This window comes from Raphanus sativus, chromosome 6 (assembly GCF_000801105.2).
Source record: "Raphanus sativus cultivar WK10039 chromosome 6, ASM80110v3, whole genome shotgun sequence".
NCBI classification, from domain to species: domain Eukaryota; kingdom Viridiplantae; phylum Streptophyta; class Magnoliopsida; order Brassicales; family Brassicaceae; genus Raphanus; species Raphanus sativus.
In genome coordinates this window covers 45,166,511-45,188,497 of record NC_079516.1, presented here as the reverse complement: position 1 = coordinate 45,188,497, position 21,987 = coordinate 45,166,511, and the positions used below count along the sequence as shown (strand labels likewise).

Below are 21,987 nucleotides of genomic sequence, written 5' to 3'. Positions count from 1 at the left end.
GGATATCTTGTGCATTTGCATGTTTTTAGCTTTGATATCTTGCACATTTTGATCATTTAGAATAGGATTTAGGCTTCTTTAGCTTGCATTTTGCATGCATAAGTCCTTATCAGGTGTTGGAGCATGCTATGGAGTTTTTGGAGGTGTTTGAGATGGGTTATGGATCAAAAGAGGTGAAAGATGGGGATTGTGCAAGTTAACGTCTGGAGCGGGGTGCTTGGAGCGGGTTCGCAGGTCCGCTGTGATCCAGAGCGAGGTCGGAACGAGTACATGGAGCGGCGTAAGTAACACCGCTCGGGTTTACGACGAGAAACGGTGTGAAGTGGCTGGAGCGGGGTCTTGGAGCGGAGTCACGACACCGGTGTGAGGTCCGGAGCGGGGTTGAGCAGCCATACGGAGCGGAGTCACCAAGGCCGCTCGGGTTTACCACAGGAGACGAAGCAAAATGGCCGGAGCGGGGTTAGCCAGCGGGGTTGCGACTCCGCTGCGTGTCTTTACTTATGCGATTTGTAATGCTTTTAAGGGCTTTTTAGACCTTTTATTATCAACCATTAGGGTTTGGAAGGATCATATAAATACTTTTTAGACCCAAATGATGGGGATTATCTTATTATCTCTGAGAAAACACAAACCTTTTGGTGATAAAGTTCTTTCCTTTGAATCAAATCATCATTTTGTTCTTGTGTTCTTGAGTTATTTTAAGTTCTTATTTTCTTTCTTTTCATGATTAAGCTTGAATCTCTTATGGGTTTGAGAAGAATCATGGTGATTAGTGAGTAGTCCTCTTAGGATTCATGGGTTAGGGAGATCAAGGGTGATTAAGCTAGATCTAAAGGGTTTTATGTTCTATCTATCTATTTCCTTGCTATTAGAGTAGTCTTATTGCTTCTTTTGAGTTGGCCTCTCAAAGGTTGATCTCTAGACATTTCACACCCGGAAGGTGTTTGATGAAATGTCTGAGTCAACTCTTCTAAGCTCTTAACACACTTTGCCAAAGGAATTTGTTGTTAAAGGTGTTAAGATGGCTAGTAGGCTTGTTTTTAATGATTGCTTTAGCAATATTCAACCAAAGGAATTTGATGCTTGAGTTGCTTTAGCAAATGAACATTCATCTAGGGATAGAGCTTGTTTAGCATTGTGTCTAGGCCTAAGATTGCTAGATTGATTGAAAGTCATCCCCTTTAGTTCAAAACTTGATCACCCAAGATCTAATCCCTATTCCCATGAGTTCTCCCATCTCATAATCAAAGAAAGTTTACAGTTTTACTGCATTTTAGTATTACTCTAGTTTAAAACTCATCTCACTTTTGGTTGCACTTAGATTAAGCATGGATTTGTATTCTCAGTGCATTGAAATCACCTAGGATTGGTTCGACAATCTTTTATACTACTGCATTTGATAGGGACCCGAAAAGTCCTGTTATCAAATTGGCGCCGTTGCCAAGTTCTATTGTGATTTTGACATTGGGATTTAGTCATTTGCTTGAGACTAAGTCATTTTTCTTATTATTGTGATATTGGCTCTGCTTTTTCCTTTTTCTTTTCATTTCAGGTGTATGAACTTGAGAAGTAGAGGGACTACAAACCTCACTCCTCTAGTACCAGACATCCGGGCTTTGGAAAGAGAGAATACAAGAAGAAGGAGAGAAGAGGAGCAACAGGCTCATTTCAACAGATTGGGTTTTGATATGGCTCACCATCAGAACCAGAATCGAGATGGAGAGATCCCTTTGGGAGCTGCCCAAGAGGGAAATGGTCAAGGAGCTGCCAACCTTCGACCACAACACCCACAGCGCCAAGCTCGCGCCATTGGAACCTATGATCGCCCTCACATTCATGGTCATAGGTTGGGAATCAGAGCACCACCGGTGGAGAACAACAACTTCGAGATCAAGTCAGGGCTACTCAACACATTGAGCACAACAAGTTTCATGGCCTGGCAGCTGAAGATCCTATTGATCATTTGTACAAGTTTGATCAGTATTGTAGTTTGTCCAAGACAAATGGTGTCTCTGAAGATGCATTCAAGCTGAAGCTGTTTCCCTTCTCTTTGGGAGACAAGGCACATCAGTGGGAGAGGTCTGTCCCAAGTGACACTATCACCACTTGGGAGGGATGTAAGGAAGCCTTCTTGGAGAAATTCTTCTCTACCTCAAGGACAGCTAAGATAAGGAATGAGATTTCTGGTTTCCAGCAGAAGAATCTAGAGAGCTTCAATGAGGCATGGGAGAGATTCAAGGACTACCAAGCTCAGTGTCCTCATCATGGTTTCAGCAAGGAGAGCTTGCTTAGCACTTTCTACAGAGGAGTTCTCCCATCTTGCAGAAACAGGCTTGACACTGCTAGTAATGGTTTCTTCTTGGGCAGAACTGACAGGATGCAGAGGAGCTGGTGGAGAACATGGCAAAAGTGACTCAGTCTACAATGAGGAGTATGATAGAGCCAACAGAGGGGATGACCAGCAGACAAGGAAGATATCAAGTCTTTGCAAGACAAGTTGGACTTGGTTCTTTCAAACCAATCCAAGAAGGAGCAGGTTAGCTTTGTTGGTGATCCTAGTCAAGAGGTTCCTCCTAAGGTGAATGAAGTTGATGGTTTGGAAGGGCAAGAGGAGTTTGCTTCATCAACAACAATGGTACTTGGTACAGGAAGGAGCCCAACTTTCAGTACAACAACTACCAGCAAAGACCCTATTCCAACAACCAACAAGGTGGGTACCAGCCTAGGAACAACCAACAAGGAAGCCATCAACCTCAGCAAAACCCTCCTCCTGGTTTCTCCAACAAAGGAAACCAGTCTACTCAAGCCCAAGGAAGTTCTTCTCAACCTAAGGCTCAAGACACAAGTGTGGAATCAATGTTCAAGCAACTACTTGAAGCTCAATCAAGAAATGAGAAGCAAATTGGTTATGAGTTGAAGAACATCCACTCAAAGATTGATGGGAGCTACAATGAGCTCAACAACAAGTTCAGAGCTTTGGAGAATCAGTTTGCCTCTATGAGTTCTAACTCCAATCGCCAACAAGGAACTCTTCCCGGAAAGCCTGAGCAAAACCCAAAGGAGACAATGAAAGCAATCACTCTAAGGAGTGGCAAAGAGTTGCCTTCAAGAGTTCTCACCAAGGATGATGAGAAACAAGGTGGGAGGTGGCCATCAACATAGATGATGATGTGGTGATTGTAGATGAGAAGACCAATGATGAGATCTTGGAGAAGATAGTAGAAGCTAAGGGTAAAGGGAAGATTGGAGAAGAGAAGAAAACAGTGAAACACGGTGAAGTTGCTACTCCATCAAAAGAATCTTCTTTTATCCCTCCTCCTTATGAACCCAAGCTCCCATTTCCTGGAAGATTCAAGAGGCAACTGTTGGAGAAGTACAAGGCACTCTTTGAGAAGCAAATGAGTGAGGTTCAGGTCACAATGCCTATCATTGATGCTTTCATGCTGGTTCCTCAATACAGCAAGTTCTTGAAAGATGCTGTAGCTGCAAAGAAGAAAGAAATGGAAGGCATGATGATACTTACTCATGAGTGTAGTGCAATCATCCAGAGATTGAACATTCCTAAGAAGCTAGAAGATCCAGGATGCTTCACACTCCCTTGTGCCATTGGTCCTATAGAGTTTGAGAAGTGTCTTTGCGATCTTGGGCTAGTGTCAGTCTCATGCCTTTGTCAGTTGCGAAAAGACTTGGATTCACTCAGTACAAGAAGTGCAGGCTTTCATTGGTATTGGCTGATCGATCAGTGAAGTTCCCAGTTGGTATCTTAGAAGATCTCCCAGTGATGGTTGGAAATTGTGAGATTCCTACAGACTTTGTGGTGCTTGAGATGGATGAGGAGGCTAGAGACCCTTTGATCCTTGGTAGACCATTCTTAGCTACAGCAGGAGCTATAGTGAATGTGAAAGAAGGAAAGATAGATCTCCATCTGGGTAAAGGGCATGTTCTCCACTTTGACATCAAGGAGATGATGAAGAAGCCAACTGTGCAAAACCAAGCCTTCTACATAGAGGAAATGGAAGCTCTAGCTGATGAGCTGCTTGAGGAGTTGGGACTAGAAGATTCTCTACAGCATGCTTTGACTATAGACAAAGAGGTTCAAGTAGTAGAGAACAAGGAGAGTGCAGCCTATGGGAGAATGTTGGATTCGCGCAAGGGGTTTGTGGATAAGGAGCAGTATGAGGAGCTACCACAAGCATCTTTAGCTTCTCAACAAGAGGACAGTCATCAAGATGACTGGAGTGAGCTCAAAGCCCCTAAGGTGGAGCTTAAACCCCTTCCCCATGGTGTAAGGTACGCTTTTCTTGGCCCTAATGAAACTTACCCTGTCATTGTGAGTAGTGAACTTACTGAACTTGAGCTATCTGAACTTTTAAATGCACTTAAAAGATTTAGAAAAGCAATAGGGTATTCTCTTGATGACATCAAAGGGATATCACCTACTTTGTGCATGCATAGGATACATCTTGAGGATGAATCTATGACTTCTATAGAACATCAAAGAAGGTTGAATCCCAACTTGAAAGATGTTGTAAAGAAAGAGATTCTTAAACTCTTAGATGCTGGTGTGATCTACCCTATCTCAGATAGTAAGTGGGTATCTCCTGTGCATGTAGTCCCAAAGAAAGGTGGTATCACTGTGGTCAAAATGAGAAGGATGAATTGATACCAACTAGGACCATAACAGGTCATAGGATGTGTATTGATTACCGAAAACTTAATTCAGCCTCTAGAAAAGATCATTTTCCATTGCCATTCATTGATCAAATGCTTGAGAGGCTTGCAAATCATCCTTTTTATTGCTTTCTTGATGGGTATTCAGGGTTCTTCCAAATCCCCATACATCCCAATGATCAAGAGAAGACAACATTCACATGCCCCTATGGCACCTTCGCTTATCGAAGGATGCCATTTGGGTTATGTAATGCTCCAGCTACCTTTCAAAGGTGCATGATGTCTATCTTCTCTGACCTCATTGAGGATGTTGTGGAGGTGTTTATGGACGACTTCTCTGTCTACGGATCCTCGTTTTCTGCTTGTTTGTCAAATTTGTGCAGGGTCCTACAGAGATGTGAAGACACCAACCTTGTGCTGAACTGGGAGAAGTGCCACTTCATGGTTACGGAAGGGATTGTGCTTGGGCACAAGATTTCAGAGAAAGGCATTGAGGTAGACAAAGCCAAGATTGAAGTGATGGTGAGGCTGCCTCCACCAAAGACAGTGAAAGACATTAGAAGCTTTCTTGGTCATGCCGGGTTCTACAGAAGATTCATCAAAGACTTCTCCATGATTGCAAGGCCATTGACCAAGCTGTTGTGCAAGGAAGCCACCTTTAGTTTTGAGGTTGAGTGTCTTGAAGCCTTTAAGAAGCTGAAGAATGAGCTTGTTAGTGCACCTATTGTCCAGCCACCAGATTGGAATCTCCCCTTTGAGATCATGTGTGATGCTAGTGACTATGCCGTTGGAGCAGTTTTGGGGCAGAAGAAGGACAAGAAGACACATGTGATCTACTATGCTAGCAGAACTCTTGATGATGCCCAAGTGAAGTACTCTACAACAGAGAAGGAGTTGTTAGCCATTGTCTTTGCCTTTGAAAAGTTCAGGAGCTACCTTGTGGGGTCTAAAGTGATTGTCTACACAGATCATGCAGCTTTGAGGCACCTCCTAGCCAAGAAAGATGCCAAGCCAAGACTGTTGAGGTGGATTCTACTGCTTCAAGAGTTTGATCTTGAGATTAAAGACAGGCCTGGAGTTGAGAATGGTGTGGCTGATCACTTGTCTAGAATGAGAGTAGAGTGTGGTATCCCTATTGATGAAGGACTTCCAGAAGAACAGCTTATGGCTATTAGAGCAGTGGTTGCAGTTTGCGAGACTGGTAAGATGATTGAAGAAGTCAAGGCAACAAATGAGAAAGAACCTTGGTATGCTGATTTTGCAAACTACCTTGTTACTGGGAAAGAGCCACTGAATCTTGAAGGCTATGCCAAGAAGAAGTTTTACAAGGAGTTGAAGAGGTATTATTGGGATGAGCCCTTTCTCTACATACTTTGCAAGGATCAGCTCTATAGAAGGGCAGTGGCTGAAGAAGAAATAGATGGGATCCTCACACACTGTCATGGATCATCATATGGAGGCCACTTTGCTACATTCAAGACAGTTGCTAAGGTGTTACAAGCTGGATTTTGGTGGCCACACATGTTCAAGGACACTCAAGACTTTGTTTCCAAGTGTGATTCTTGCCAAAGGAGAGGAAACATCTCTAGGAGAAGTGAAATGCCTCAGAACCCAATACTTGAGGTGGAAGTGTTTGATGTATGGGGAATAGACTTCATGGGCCCTTTCCCTTCCTCTTATGGCAACAAATACATCCTTGTAGCTGTTGACTATGTCTCTAAATGGGTTGAAGCAGTGGCAAGCCCTACAAATGATTCAAGAGTAGTAGTCAAGATGTTCAAAAGCATAATCTTCCCAAGGTTTGGAGTCCCTAGAGTGGTTATAAGTGATGGAGGATCACATTTCATCAACAAGTTATTTGAAGGCCTCCTAAGGAAGAAGGGTGTTAAGCACAAGGTAGCCACACCATATCATCCTCAGACTAGTGGGCAAGTGGAGCTTTCCAACAGGGAAATCAAGAGCATACTGGAGAAGATTGTGGGTACTAAGAGGAAAGACTGGTCAGACAAGCTTGATGATGCACTTTGGGCTTATAGGACAGCATACAAGACTCCCTTAGGCACCACACCTTTCAACCTTGTCTATGGAAAAGCTTGCCATCTACCAGTTGAGCTTGAGTATAAGGCAATGTGGGCTGTGAAACTGTTGAACTTTGACATCAAGAGTGCCAAGGAGAAGAGAATGTTTCAGCTACATGAGCTTGATGAGATAAGAATGGATGCTTTTGAGAGCTCAAGGATCTACAAAGAAAAGACCAAAGCTTTTCATGACAAGGGCATTTTGAAGAGAGAGTTCAAGGTTGGAGATCAGGTTCTCCTCTACAACTCTAGGATGAAATTATTTCCCGGGAAGCTCAAGTCAAGATGGTCCGGACCTTTCAAAATCAAGGAAGTGAGACCATATGGGGCAATTGTGCTATGGAATAAGAATGGAGGAGAGTTCACAGTCAATGGACAAAGAGTCAAGTTATACATGGCTACTACACCAGAGGAAGATGGGATTTCGGTTCCACTTTCTGATCCCACCCCAACCTAGTCCTAAAGGAAGCAAAGTCAAGCTAGAGACTTAAAACAAGCTCACTTGGGAGGAAGTCCCATGTCTATCCTTGTACATATTCCTTTAGGATTTTTTTTTTTTTCTAAAAAAAAAAAAAAAAAAAAAAAAAAAAAAAAAAAAGAGAAGGCGAGATTGGGGCCGCACAGCGGGGTCGACACAGCGGGGTCGAGGGGTCGCGGTCGAAAGGGAGCGGGGTTGAGCAAGTGAATAGAGCGGGTATCAGAGGTCGCTCGGCTTTACGACGATTCGGGACCAAAAACGACGCAGCGGGGTTTCACCGCGGGGTCGCGACACCGCTCCACGCCCAGGTAAGTTTTCTCTCACCCTTTAACCGGATTAAACCGGTTCGAATCTACTTAAATCGAACCGACCCGACCCAGCTCGCCTAAACCCTACCTCTCTCCCTCGCGACTCCCCCTCTCTTTTCACCTCTCCTCTCTCAAACTCTTCCTCACCCAAAATCTCTCAACTCACTCAAATCCCCACCAAATCTCTCCATTCTTCTTTCTAAATCCGAGCTTTAGCCCCTGTAGTCTATTTTTAAGCTTCTTTTCGCCATTTCCTTTCGCCTAGAGCAAGGTATTTGATTTAAAATTTGATTTTCGTGGGTTCATGAACCCTAATTTTTCAAAGTTCAATTTTGATTAATTTCTTGCTTGATTAGGCTTAAATAGATTTGGTAAAGCTTATATATGTGTGTGGGTTGTTGATTTCGTGGTGGAATTGAGTTGGATTTGAGTTTGAGAAATTAGGGTTCTTGAGAATTGGGGATATTCGAAATTGTGTATAATTGAGTCTTGTTGGAGTTTGTTTAAGCTTAGTTTAAATGTTCTAAAGCTTGTGTGAGCTCTTTTGTTCAATAGATTGCTAAGTTGATAAGCTTGCTCTCATTTCTTCAAGCTTTTATCTTTTTGACTCTTGCCAATACTAAAGTTTTCTTCAAGGTTTAATTTTGAAGGTACAATGGTGAGGATAACCCAAGCCCAGAGAAAAGAAAAAGAGCAAGCAGCTGCAGAACAAGAGACTGCCTTGAGAGGAAAAGCTCTAACTTCCATGCCTACTGGAGGATCCTCTCGACAGCAAGCTTTGGCAGCTAAGAAAGCAAGCGACCTAGAGAAGAAAAAGGGGAAGATGCCAGCATCCTCTACCAGAGACGAAAGCGATGATGACAGTGAGGACGAGCCAGCTCCACCCAAGAAAGCTAAGAAGTCTACTGACCACGGGAAGATGCCATATGCCGACAGAGATAGAGAAAAGAAGCCAACCCCTGCAGTGTTTCTAGACTTCTTGAAGAGAGGTGTGACATGGTCTCCTACACGGTTTGGTGACACTGAGCTGATGGAGGAGATTGGTATCGATAATGACATCAAGGCCATGCTAGGCAACATGCACATGTCAGACTTCTACTCCTTGGCCTATCCCACCTACAAAGATCTGGCTAGTGAGTTCTTGGCTTCATTGAGGGTGACTTACCATCAATCTGTGCATGTGAGGCAAGGATGGGGAAAGATTACATTCACAGTCGAAGGCAAGACCTACAACATAACCTTCAAGAACATTGGGAGCGCTCTTGGTCTCAAGGATGCAGGAAACTTTCATCTCCCCAAGCTCAGAGGACTCGCAAAGGAGGACAATATCCCGGCAAAGGTGTGGAAATTAATTACTGGTACACGCCACAGCTCTGGTGGAGACAAGAGCTCAGCCATTAGGAACCCAGCTATTCGCTACCTTCATAGGATGCTGGTACATGCTTTCTTCCCAAGAAAAGAGCCCGGCAATGTGAATGAAGAGGACTTGAAACTCCTTTGCCTGGCTCTGAAGCGTTTTGCGCCAGAAGACATCCCCTTTGATGTTGATGAGCTCTACAAAGACTTTGGAATGGTAGGGTTCTTCATGACGCGCCTTGAGTATTATAGGGATTGGGCTTGGTCTTCTTCTGATTCAGAGCTTACGATTGGAATTGGTGGCATGATTACACCATTGCTTCAGTTGGCGTATATAGACTTGAAGCGTGATGCAGCAGGACCTACTTTCCTTGATGCCACTCATATGAAGGTTGCTCAATACTTCAGTGGGAGATACTTTGGTTCATGTGTCTACTTGTACAAGAATCAAGGCCATCCTGTTGAGTTAATCCTCCCCAACAAGAGTATCACCTGTCTAGAAATTCCAGGAGCTGTCAGCTTTGCTATTGGAGAAGAGCACTTCCTTGGACCTCATGGAAAGTTAGGCCCCATGGCTTTAAGCAAGAGGAAGCAGAGTATGTCAGCAGCTCAATATGCACGCTTGCACAAAGATGAGATTGCTGAGGACACCACTGAAGTAGTCTATGGTCCTCGTCGATACCACTTTCAGCCGTATGCTGGAGCCTTAGCCCCCGGTCCCCTCCGTGACGCTCACGAGCACATTGGAAAGCTTGAGCGATGGAACAAGCATCAGGATAGAACAATCTTCAAGCTCAAGACCAAATGCAAGGAGCTCAGCAAAGCCATGAAGAGGCAAGCACAAGCTTCTGCTAGGTTCATGAAGAAAGTGACTGAAGTCCTAACTAGAGGAGCAATAGCTGGCTGCAGTGCAGCAGACTTCGACCTTGGAGACACTTCAGCTCCTCAGCCTCATCCTGGTCCCTTAGCCCTCAGCCTCCCTTTCACAGCCAGACAGATCAGGAGACGGAACAGGAACCCAGACATCCTCCCCTCTAGTTCAGGAAACAAATCTCCATCTCTAAACTCTACTGACGGTGGAGAAGACTCCGAGGAAGAGGCCACAGCCTCTACTCACACTCCATAGAGGTACTCCTACACTCTTTCTTTGTATATATCAGTTTTTCTTTGCATTTAGCTTTGTCTTTCGGTATCTCCTTCAGCTTAATTACACAGAGACTGTGTGATTTAAGTTTGGGGGAGGTACCAAACATTTGATCATGTTTGCTTTGTTGTCATTGCATTGAGACCATGCATTGTACATATCTATTTGCATAAAAAAAAAAAAAAAAAAAAAAAAAAAAAAAAAAACCCAAAAAAATAAGCATGTAGTTGCATTAGCATCCTTTAAGATTGAGTCTAGAAGCATTCATATAGGTTGCATCCGTCTGCATAGGGAGCGATGATTTAAAATGCCTTGCAAAGGGCTTGTTTAACACTCAAAGTGACACCCTAGTTAAGCATATCAAGTAGCCTAAGCATCTCTTTAAAGCCTTGCACGCTTCGAGCCTTGAAAACTCTTCTTGAAACTTGTTGCTTGCTTGATATTGACATTGCTCTTGAAAGCCAACTCCAATTTGAACTTGAACTTAATGAACTTAATCTCTCTTGCATATGGGCACTTGCATACTTGATCATGGATCTCATACACATTTGGGTTATCTTATTCCATTCATTATCCTTTGTTAACCCAAATGGAACTCTCCTACCCTTAAACCCTTAGCCATTCTTTGAGACCAACATTGATTTGCTTGAGTGAGGCCTTCTTTTGATAGCTTGTCATGTGCAAAATCTTGAGAGTATTGGGAGCGACATAGATTTGTTCTCATCTCTTGCTAGCATAGGATCCTCATTTGAGTTAGCATCTAGGATGGTTAGTGGGTTTGTTTATTTTAAAGTTTGTTATCTTGGGTTGGGGAGAAAAGAAAGATGAGAAAAATGATCAAAAAGTTGAGAAAAGAAGCCACTAAGGATCAAAAGTAAGAAATCTCTAGATTTAGTCTATTTGAACCTTCCCCCAATATAAAAAAAAAAAAAAAAAAAAAAAAAAAAAAAAAAAAAAAAATGATGAATCAATAAGATGGTGGGAAGGTAGATAGAGCTAAGAGTTGTGGAAAGTTAATAAAAAGATCCTTAGATGGTTAAGTTAAAGAGTTCATGAGGTGAGTGTGATAAAGTGGGTTACTTTGGGTATTGGGATGAATGTGAATAGGGGTGAAGCTTGTTATATCACTTAGGAAAGGGTAGAATGATGAGAATGGATCTATGTATGCATAAATTGCTCCTGGTCTTAGATAAATTTTGCATAATGATCAAGCTCCTTGTTCTTGAGTGATTGCCACTTTGAAATGATTTATTTGAGCCATTGTTTTCATTCACATTTGACCACTTTGTTCACCAAGCCAAATGATTAGGATCATGTGCCCATTTGCAAGTATTCACCTTATGTGTTTGTATGAATGAATGTGAGAGTTGGTCTAAAGAGCTTGTTGATGGATAAGCATTGCAACTTGTGTAGAGGTATAGGAGTATGGATAGGTCTTGAGAAGCTAGAGTGTAATAAAAGTTCTTGCTCTTGCTATTTGCTATGTTTCTTTAGGATGTTAAGTTGAGTGTTAGGAAGTTTCTCTTTTGGCTATGAGCTCCCAACTTCAAACCTCTCTCCCTATGAGTTCTTGCAAGTTCACTTGAGGACAAGTAAAGAACAAGTTTGGGGGAGTTGATATCTTGTGCATTTGCATGTTTTTAGCTTTGATATCTTGCACATTTTGATCATCTAGAATAGGATTTAGGCTTCTTTAGCTTGCATTTTGCATGCATAAGTCCTTATCAGGTGTTGGAGCATGCTATGGAGTTTTTGGAGGTGTTCGAGATGGGTTATGGATCAAAAGAAGTGAAAGATGGGGATTGTGCAAGTTAGCGTCTGGAGCGGGGTGCTTGGAGCGGGTTCGCAGGTCCGCTGTGATCCAGAGCGAGGTCGGAACGAGTACATGGAGCGGCGTAAGTAACACCGCTCGGGTTTACGACGAGAAACGGTGTGAAGTGGCTGGAGCGGGGTCTTGGAGCGGAGTCACGACACCGGTGTGAGGTCTGGAGCGGGGTTGAGCAGCCATACGGAGCGGAGTCACCAAGGCCGCTCGGGTTTACCACAAGAGACGAAGCAAAATGGCCGGAGCGGGGTTAGCCAGCGGGGTTGCGACTCCGCTGCGTGTTTTTACTTATGCGATTTGTAATGCTTTTAAGGGCTTTTTAGACCTTTTGTTATCAACCATTAGGGTTTGGAAGGATCATATAAATACTTTTTAGACCCAAATGATGGGGATTATCTTATTATCTCTGAAGAAAACACAAACCTTTTGGTGATAAAGTTCTTTCCTTTGAATCAAATCATCATTTTGTTCTTGTGTTCTTGAGTTATTTTGAGTTCTTATTTTCTTTCTTTTCATGATTAAGCTTGAATCTTTTATGGGTTTGAGAAGGATCATGGTGATTAGTGAGTAGTCCTCTTAGGATTCATGGGTTAGGGAGATCAAGGGTGATTAAGCTAGATCTAAAGGGTTTTATGTTCTATCTATCTATTTCCTTGCTATTAGAGTAGTCTTATTGCTTCTTTTGAGTTGGCCTCTCAAAGGTTGATCTCTAGACATTTCACACCCGGAAGGTGTTTGATGAAATGTCTGAATCAACTCTTCTAAGCTCTTAACACACTTTGCCAAAGGAATTTGTTGTTAAAGGTGTTAAGATGGCTAGTAGGCTTGTTTTTAATGATTGCTTTAGCAATATTCAACCAAAGGAATTTGATGCTTGAGTTGCTTTAGCAAATGAACATTCATCTAGGGATAGAGCTTGTTTAGCATTGTGTCTAGGCCTAAGATTGCTAGATTGATTGAAAGTCATCCCCTTTAGTTCAAAACTTGATCACCCAAGATCTAATCCCTATTCCCATGAGTTCTCCCATCTCATAATCAAAGAAAGTTTACAGTTTTACTGCATTTTAGTATTACTCTAGTTTAAAACTCATCTCACTTTTGGTTGCACTTAGATTAAGCATGGATTTGTATTCTCAGTGCATTGAAATCACCTAGGATTGGTTCGACAACCTTTTATACTACTGCATTTGATAGGGACCCGAAAAGTCCTGTTATCAGTATTCATCGTACAACTACTACTCACTAGTGAATCATCTACTTTAATTTAGAAACGGCTCTAGCTCATTTATATATATATCTCAATAATATTTAGATATATTTTTACTTTAGCCTAATTTAATTTATTTTTCTGAAATAATATTACTATTTTCCTAGTTGACAAAAAAATAGAATTCCTCTATATTTAAAGGAAAAACTAACATTTATTAATTTTATTCTATGCTTATAGGAATGATATTTTATACAGAAATGTAAAGGCAACAAAAACAAAACTGGACCGAGCAAGGTCGTAAAAGGTTGTGTGACAGATAAATCAGCGTGTGTGTTTTCTTCTTCACGTGATGCGTAATGACATCCGTATCAACCACCGCTGTTAGAGTGTACCACTTCGTCTTTGCTTAAACTCTCTAATCCTTTCTCGTGCATTTCATGTGATTACACCGTTTCTTTTTCTTTTTTTTCTATTACACCGTTTCATGTACGTATCAATATATATATATAATAATAATTTTTTTCTTAAAACTCTATGCTCCCTCTTCAGGTTATCTCCTATCTTGTTTTTTCAGTTAACTTTTACTTGTTTATGTTTCATGACAATAATGGTAAATGAGCAGTTTGATATGCATGATTCTTTCCTGGAATTAATTAAATGATGTAGTACACTATTAAATTGAGAAGTAATATATAATCCATCTGTTTTTATAATAAGTGCCATTTTTATTTTTTTTGTTATACAAAAAGTGTCACTTTACAATTTTAATGTAAATTATACTTATTTTCAGCTGAAAATTAATTATAAACTGTATTGATTTTATAAATAATTTTATTTATCTCAAATATTATTGGTTATAAAAATGTAATATAAATAAAAGCTTACATATATTTTTGTCATTTAATCTGTGTGAAAAATGGTACAGTAACACTTATTCTGAAATAAATGGAGTAGTATGTGGATGACTAGGTGGGGGTCGGAGGGGGAAAACACACAAGAATTATAGTGTTCAGCAGGCATTACAAGTAGTTAACTTAATTGAGAAAATGACAAAATTTGGATCAGTTGATGAATTCAATGTCAAGTGAGACTATATTGACGCTCATTCGATCGCCACGACTAAGGAACAATATCTCGATCGGATTGAATCAAAAATACGTATTACTTGTAGGTAACCAAAGAAGAATGCTAGGAGTATTTACTATCAAAATCGTTATTAGTCCGATGACAAATTATTGGACAATATATAACAGATAAAACCATATATAAAGTTTTTCTAAATCGCTATACTTTTCCATAAATCAATAAAATCACAAGAAACCTTTCGAATAATAATGGTGCTAATTAATTAAATAACTCGAATAAAAGAAAGTTATAATAGAAAAAGTTATTGGATATACAGGCTGGTTCGACCCACGATATGTATATATAGTATGGATATATTTGCTTCCTTTAAATAGTAGCCTTTAATATTATGCGCATGTAATACTATTCTGAAGCATCATTCTTCTATCCACAGACGCACACTTTCACGCACGCGTAGATTTGTATAATTCAGGGGATTTATCGTATTCAATTCGGTAAAAATGTAAAACGTACCACCACCATATTACTATAATTTATAGGAGGAGATGAGTAGGAAGTAGGGCAGAAGATTGTTTTCATTGTTGGGGTCCTGATTCAAAACTTTGACCACTGTATGCTATGTGGTCAGTGACAAAATCATCATCAATTTCAGGACTATTTGGTGGTGACACGATACCGTATTTAACCCCCCTTTTCAGTTTTATTTGACTCAAAGTCTTCTTCATTTCTGACCACAACATTGCGTAAAACTGTACTTTATAGATTGAGTTTGACAGAGCGATAGACGCATCCTGACATCTTTGAATACATATATATTGTTATAATATTATATATATATATATATATATATAAACGAAAAACGACATTCAGTTTTTATCTCCAGTGACAAGACGCTCTGTGTGCTCTGGCGTGTGGCTAGCCACACTCCAACCCAACTGACTACATGCAGTTTGTAACCTCAGGTAAGTTATATAATTTGCACTTGTTTATTTTGCATATTAAAACATTAGTCATAGATGTTAAATACCCTTCAACTAACTCACACATGATTATCAACGAGTCCATAATGTGATGAATGAAAAATTATCCTAACAAACAAAAAGCGATACTATGAAGAGAGTAGAACATTTCTGAAGAGTGAAATTAATTATATCCCTCAACAGGGGAAACATATAGGATTTTTTTGCTTATCTTTTTTTTTTTTTGGTGATTTCATCACTTTAGAAACTGACATATTTGAGTGATTAGTTGGTGAGTTATAGAAAAAAATATTGTAATTTAAAAACAAAATTATTGTAATTTTTTCCATTTAATTCTTACAGCTTATATAAATTATTAAAACATGTAAAATTTTATCTACTATATACTTCAGCAAAATTTTCGAAGTTACGGACTAACCAATCATTACATAATCAGAATTTAATTATTTATGAGTAAAATAATATATAGTTACGTGAGTTCTAACATAAAAAAAAGTTGTTTGTGCGAGAGAATCTATTTACACATCAGATTGAATATATAAAACAATATAAAGATAAACAAGAATATATTTCTAAGTAAACGTATAGTAATTTAATTGGTCAACAAATTTATTCTGTCTTTAATTTTTATTTTCTCTTTGAAAAGTTTGTCAAGCATATTCTAAATTCAATATAGACGAACTTTCATATAATAGCGTTCACAAAATAATTTGTAGATATACATCACATGTCGTGAGTGTCTAGAATATACGAAAATAAGCAACAATGTTGCGAAGCGATGAGACATGTAAATATTCTGAAGCACAAACGACGTGTACACAGGCCTTCCACCGTTAATGCAATATTTAGGTTATATTCGGCTTCATGCTAACATCATTTTCTTTTTGTTTTCTACCATGTCCATTGGTTAAGAGAAAAAAAAGGTGCAAATTCCTTGCCAAATTCAACTGGTTGTTGTTTTTTTTCTTTTTCTTTTTTGCATTTTGGTAACTTAATACTTCAAAGATGGCAGAGCAAATGGGTTGTTGCTGCTTTATTTGGATCTGTTCTGCTTCTACGACATGATGGTACAGCCTTGTGGGCTGTCATTGGATCCGTTTCCAACTCCGCGCTCTCTGCAGCTCTCAAACGCATACTTAACCAAGAGAGACCTGTCGCCACGTTGCGTTCTGATCCTGGGATGCCATCTTCTCATGCTCAATCCATTTCTTTCATCTCTGTCTTTACCATCCTCTCTGGTCAGCAGCAGCAGCAGCTAGTCTCAATTCTTCCATCTATGTTTCTACTTGCATTTGGTCATCTCTTAAAGATGATTTTATTCGTGTTTCCCCCAGTTATGGAGTGGCTTGGAACCAACGAACTCTCTCTGTTCCTCACCGGACTCATCCTCGCATTGGCTTCTTACTTTGTAAGTTTCTCTTCTTATCTGGCATGACCAAGTCAAGACCTAGAGTAGAATCATATTATTAAACAAATCATTCACTTAATACATATATTAATTGTATGCAGACATGGTTAAGGGTGTCTCAGAAGCTTCACACGACCAGTCAAGTGGTGGTTGGTGCCATCTTTGGTTCTGTTTACTCCACCTTATGGTACATAACTTGGAATTCACTTGTTCAAATACCTTTTACCTCATCATTCTCTGTACAAGCAGCCGTCTTTGCCGTTGCTGCTGCATCTGCTCTAGGTTTTTCAGTTTATGTGCTACTTAACTGGTTCAGAGATGACAGATGATGGTTTAAGGGTTTTAAAAAATAATCTCCTTATGTCATTCATTCCTATCGTTAAGTTATATATATGTAGCAGTCAACATTACCACTAGTGTTATTGTAATAATAGTCTGGAACCGTCTCTACGAGGCTCAGCACAAGATACTAGTAATTCCAATATACTGTAAATATCATCACTCTGTGGATGGGACCGACCGCCAGATGCAAAAGCTGAAACCCTACCCTTGATCAAAATCGAAGACCATCCTGGCTCTTTGATCACCCCTTTTGATTTCATACTCTTCCTTACGATAGCAGCCTCTTTCCATCTCCCTTTGCTTGAATACATATTGGCTAATGTTACAAGTGCTGTAGAAGAAGTAGGTTCCACCTCTAAAACCCTCTCTGCCGCCCTTCTTCCACGTTCAATGTCTCTTTCGGCCGTGCACGCTCTTAGAAGCGTGGTCCATACTACATCGTCCTTCTCACACGGCATCTCATCGATCATCTTCTCTGCTTCACTCAACCGTCCCGCTCGACATAACAGATCAACCATACAACCGTAGTGTTCCTTGGCTGGACTCATGTTGTACTCCTCTTGCATCAAGTTGAAATAGTGAAAACCTAGGCCAAGCTGACCCGAATGAGAGCAAGCAGCGAGGACGCTGATGAAAGATACAGCGTCCGGTCTGAAACCAACGTTTAGACTCTTCTCAAACAGATCGATAGCTTCTCTGCTCTTCCCATGTTCTGCATATCCGTTGATCATAGCCGTCAAAGCAACAATATCAGCTCCTCCTTCTGTTTCTTCAAACACCTTGGAAGCTTCTACGATACTTCCGCATTTCGAGTACATATTAATCAGCGCGCTACGAACCGTGGGGCTCTGTTCTAAACCGATATAAACCGCAAGCGCATGGACTTGCCTCCCTTGCTCAAGAACCGCCACGTTTCCCGAAACGCTCAGCAAGCTAGCAAGAGCAAAACCCGTAGGCTTTGTCCCTGATCGTCTCATCAACGAGAAATACTCAAAACCTTCTTCGGCCAAACCGGCTTGAGAGTACCCTCCGATGATCGTGCTCCACGAGATAATGTCTCTGCATCTCATCCCTCGAAACAAAGCGGAAGCAGAGTCCAACTCGCCGCATGCTGAATACATGCTCATCATGGAGTTGCTCACTGACAGATAATCCCCCAGCCCTAGAGAGAAAACGTTACCGTGGAGCTGCTCTCCCCAAACAAGTCTAGAAAGAGCCGCGCAAGCAGCGAACGCGGACGCAAAAGTCTGTTCGTTAGGACGCACTCGTCGAGAGTTTCTCATCTTAAAGAACGTTTTCACAGCGTTTTCTTCTTGACCAATACGGCTATACGCCGTGATAAGGCTCGTCCACGTAACCACATCCTTCTCCTCCCCCATACTCTCGAACAAACGCAGCCCGTCTCTCATTTCTCCACACTCGGTGTACATTGTGAAGAGCGAGTTAGCCACGTCGAGAACGGCCCCGAAGCCTTTCAGTATCACATGAGTATGAATCCCCCGTCCGTATTGAACTTGGCGGAGACCGGCACAAGCCTTCAAGGCAATTGCAAATGCGAAAGTATCAGGTAAGCCTTTGAACCTTGACATCTCGGAGAAGTACGTAAGCCCTTCCTTGTGACGACCAGCGTGAACAAGGCCCGTGATGAGTGTTGTCCACGTTACTGTGTTTCTACAAGGCAGTTCACTGAAAAGTCTGCAGCTCTCGTCGATCATTCCATTTCTTTTGTACAGATTCAATAGAACACTTCCCACGTAGACAGAGCTGAGCAGATAAGTTTTGTATGCGAAAGCATGTAAAGATTCTCCGAACGAAAGGTTTGAAGTTTGACTTTGACCACAAGCCTTGAGTGCAAGACTTAGGGCGTGAGAATCGGCGGAGACACGAGGATCCTCGACGTGCATAGCAGAGAAGAGAATGAGTGCTTGGTCGTAGTTTGTTGCAGATACGTATCCCTGAATGATGGTTGTCCATGAATAGACATCTCTGTGCGGCATTTTATCGAACACTTGGCGAGCATCCCACAATTTTCCGGAGCGGACGAGAGACTTCAGCTGATCGTTCAACTGATTCGAGACAAGGGAGGCCGGTTTCTCAAAGGAAGCTGTGCAAAAATGTCGGAATATGCCGCCATTTCTCACGAGAGTAAGAAAAATAATCATACTACGTGGGTTCTCTCTTACTCGGATGTGACTGCCTTGTTGTCTAAACAGACGGAGGTGTTGGGCGCCCGCCATACAGTTTCAATCTACGTAGCGAAAACGGCACGTCGTACTAATTTTCACAAAAGTCATTTCCAAAAACTGTCGGTTTGATGGATTTTTCTTTTTCTGCTCAATGCAACTTCTACTGAGATTAGACCACACTTCCAATAAAGTTTGATGGATCTTGTCTCCCCCCTCCCCTGGCTGTTATCATAGATCAAAGTGTTTTTCTTTTCTCCTTGTCCATTACTACTGATAAAGTATCATTAAGAGGTAAAAAAAAAACTATCACTATAACTTTTCTTGGACAAGCTGAGATCTTACGATTCAAAACGCATCTCAAGATCACATTTGGTAAATGAAAAAAGAAGGGTAAAACATTACAAGAAGACCCCCGCTAGATTTTTTCAGTTTTGAATATTGTGACCTCCTTTTCTTACTGGTCCATAGCCTCTGGCTCTCTTCCATTTCTCCACATTGATCATCCTTGCGAAGATTCTCCGAATCAAAGTCAACTTGCGCGACTGCTGCGCAATGACGTTAACAGTCGAGGAGGAGGTCTGGCTAAGTATGATCCCATACCCGTCTTGAAAATTATCCATTCCGTTTCCCAAAAGCTGCCAGAACAATCCTCCCGCTGCTGCTCCTCCTCGTTTCGCAGACTCGTAAATCTTGCCGTACACGGTGTTGAAGACACCGTCTCTCTGCGCGGGAGAATAGCCTGATTTCTTCGTCGATTTGCCGAACTCCGCTATAACTATAGGTTTGTGGAGAACGTTCTGAGCGTCTTGGATGTGCGCGTCCAGCCATCTGTTTAAGAACTCCATTTGAGACTGCTCGCTCGAGTCTACAAACCTGAACACAACACAACAAAACAATAATGAGAGCTTCTACTAAACAACAAAAATCATGTACTTAGTTAAACTATGTGGTTTTTCTTTCTAACTGATTTGGTCTAAAGATATAGATACATTTACGGACATTATTAATTTATTACCATTCGTCTGGGTAAGAGTGAACCGTGACGAAATCAATGCCTGGGATGCGGTTATTGGCGATGAAATCGGTTCCAAACTGACCTGGTGGGTTCAGAGTCTTTCTTTGCGGTGAGGAGGACTGACCGTAGAAACCTTCCAGGCCAGCTTCAAGCAGATGGTTTCTGTCTAGTGATTTCACATGAGCAGCCATTTCCGTAATCCAAGCCTGTTTTATATTTTTTTTTAAAAAACCAACAAGTTAGAAAACCCCCCTCAAAAGAAAAAAAAAAGACTATACAAGTTATTATAGGTATGATGAAAATATGTTTAGGTGAAAACCTGAATGGTTCTTCCGGTTGGATCCGAGGGGCAACGAGGCTCGTTCATGAGCTCCCAAGCAATAATGGTCGGGTCATCTCTGTAATGAACTTTGGTAAAAGTATTGAATCTGTTCAGCACAGCCTGCAGGAGATTTCAATAAGTTTAGGTCATTACTTTCCTTTTCTTTGGCCTTTGGTTGAATTGGATGTATACAAGTGAGAGAATGAAACCTTAATATGATTCTTGTAGAAATCTTTAACAAGAGAGTCTGTGAAAAAGTCGTCTTCAGAAGATACAGGACGGCCACGGCTTCTAGCCCAGTCCACATATTGCTTCTTCCCTCCAAAGCTCACGTAGTTATTCGCAAAGCTGAGTATGATCTTTATACCATGCTTTCTTGCTTCAGCTATCGCAAAATCCAAACCCTTTTTCACCATTAAAAAAAAAAATCAAAATCTTTAGAAAGAAACATCGACTGAGAATTTCTAACTCAAACCTTGGCCACAAGATCCACAGACTAAAACCATAAACAAAGCTAAACGTAACGTAAACTGGTTTTTCATCTTTAATAATTAGTTGTGTGAGTATATTTAATATCTGATGTTAACCACATATGTTCTTAGTCTAGTGGGTTACCTGAAACATATCTTCATTGTAAGAGCCAGGGGAATACTGGAGAGGCCTGTAACCGCCGTCACTGAAAGCCCAGGTTCGAGCTACGGTCAGTCCATGGCGAGACGCTTCTTGGAATGCGGCGGAGATCTTAGGCCTTTGGGAAGGATCGGAGGCAACGTACATGAGCCAATAGGCATTGAAGCCATTAGCGTAATATGGATAGCCATTGAGGCTAAACTGAACACCTTTGGTTCTCACGAACCCATCACTCGAAAACGCATCTGTTCCAAGCTTCAAATAGCTTTGTTGGATCAGGATCGATAGGATTGTGACCAGACACAGAGGCTTCATTTTCTCCTATCGTGTTGTTGTTGTTGTGTTCTTTCTCTTACACTCGAAAACGCATCTGTTCTTTCTCTTACACTCTTCTTCTTCTAGCTTGTCTCTAAGTGGGTATTTATGGACACAAACTATTTAAAGCATTAATCTCATTTAAGAGTGTGATAATACACGCACAGTTATGTACTCCAATTTATATGAGTGGTTGATTATTAAATGGTATTATTTCTCAAAACGCACAGTCATGTATTTGCAATTTATATGAGTGGTTGATTATAAATGGTATTATTTCTCAAAATCTTAAACTGTTGTAACTAAAATGAAATTAATGGTGTGATAAATCGCATAATATCGGTTAGTGTCACACTTAAACTTTGAAAGGGTGTTTTACGTAGGAAGTAAAGCAGGTGATTCCGCCAATTTTGGTCCGAATCAATCAAAGGTAATAAGAAAGCGTGAAACCCGCAACAGAGTCCCACTTAACACGCAAGCGTAACCGTACACATGCCTTAATGCTTCAGCATCGGATCATTTTACACGTGGCAGCATTTCGTAGGTTCTTATAGCAGCAACCCACGCGTCTTCCCACTCATGGAATAGCATGGATATACAGAGCCCCCCTCATGCCCTTTGTTTATTATTTTG

The 21,987-nt window shown here is 41.1% G+C and overlaps 3 protein-coding genes and 1 non-coding gene across 4 annotated transcripts; 1 reads left to right on the top strand and 3 right to left on the bottom strand.

Moving 5' to 3' along the window:
* Nucleotides 1–2,164: 2,164 nt before the first annotated feature.
* On the bottom strand, nt 2,165–2,271 carry LOC130497178 (small nucleolar RNA R71). The gene has a single exon (XR_008936189.1). It is a non-coding gene; the product is annotated as a small nucleolar RNA R71 (small nucleolar RNA).
* A 13,627-nt stretch (nt 2,272–15,898) lies between these two features.
* LOC108808635 (lipid phosphate phosphatase epsilon 2, chloroplastic) lies at nt 15,899–16,873 on the top strand. The gene is made up of 4 exons (XM_056988411.1): nt 15,899–16,059; nt 16,149–16,374; nt 16,471–16,544; nt 16,646–16,873. The coding sequence occupies exons 2-4, from the start codon at nt 16,317–16,319 to the stop codon at nt 16,871–16,873; spliced, it is 360 nt and encodes a 119-aa protein (XP_056844391.1). The 5' UTR covers nt 15,899–16,059; nt 16,149–16,316.
* LOC108808634 (putative pentatricopeptide repeat-containing protein At3g47840) lies at nt 16,640–19,048 on the bottom strand. Its single transcript, XM_056987400.1, has one exon. The coding sequence runs from the start codon at nt 19,046–19,048 to the stop codon at nt 16,964–16,966; it is 2,085 nt and encodes a 694-aa protein (XP_056843380.1). The 3' UTR covers nt 16,640–16,963.
* A 308-nt stretch (nt 19,049–19,356) lies between these two features.
* Nucleotides 19,357–21,588, bottom strand: LOC108813066 (mannan endo-1,4-beta-mannosidase 7). Its single transcript, XM_018585498.2, has 5 exons — nt 21,025–21,588; nt 20,619–20,813; nt 20,407–20,529; nt 20,088–20,293; nt 19,357–19,945 (listed from the first exon to the last, which is right to left on the bottom strand). Exons 1-5 carry the CDS (start codon nt 21,352–21,354, stop codon nt 19,498–19,500), a joined length of 1,302 nt encoding a protein of 433 aa, XP_018441000.1. The 5' UTR covers nt 21,355–21,588; the 3' UTR covers nt 19,357–19,497.
* Between the last annotated feature and the right edge of the window lie 399 nt (nt 21,589–21,987).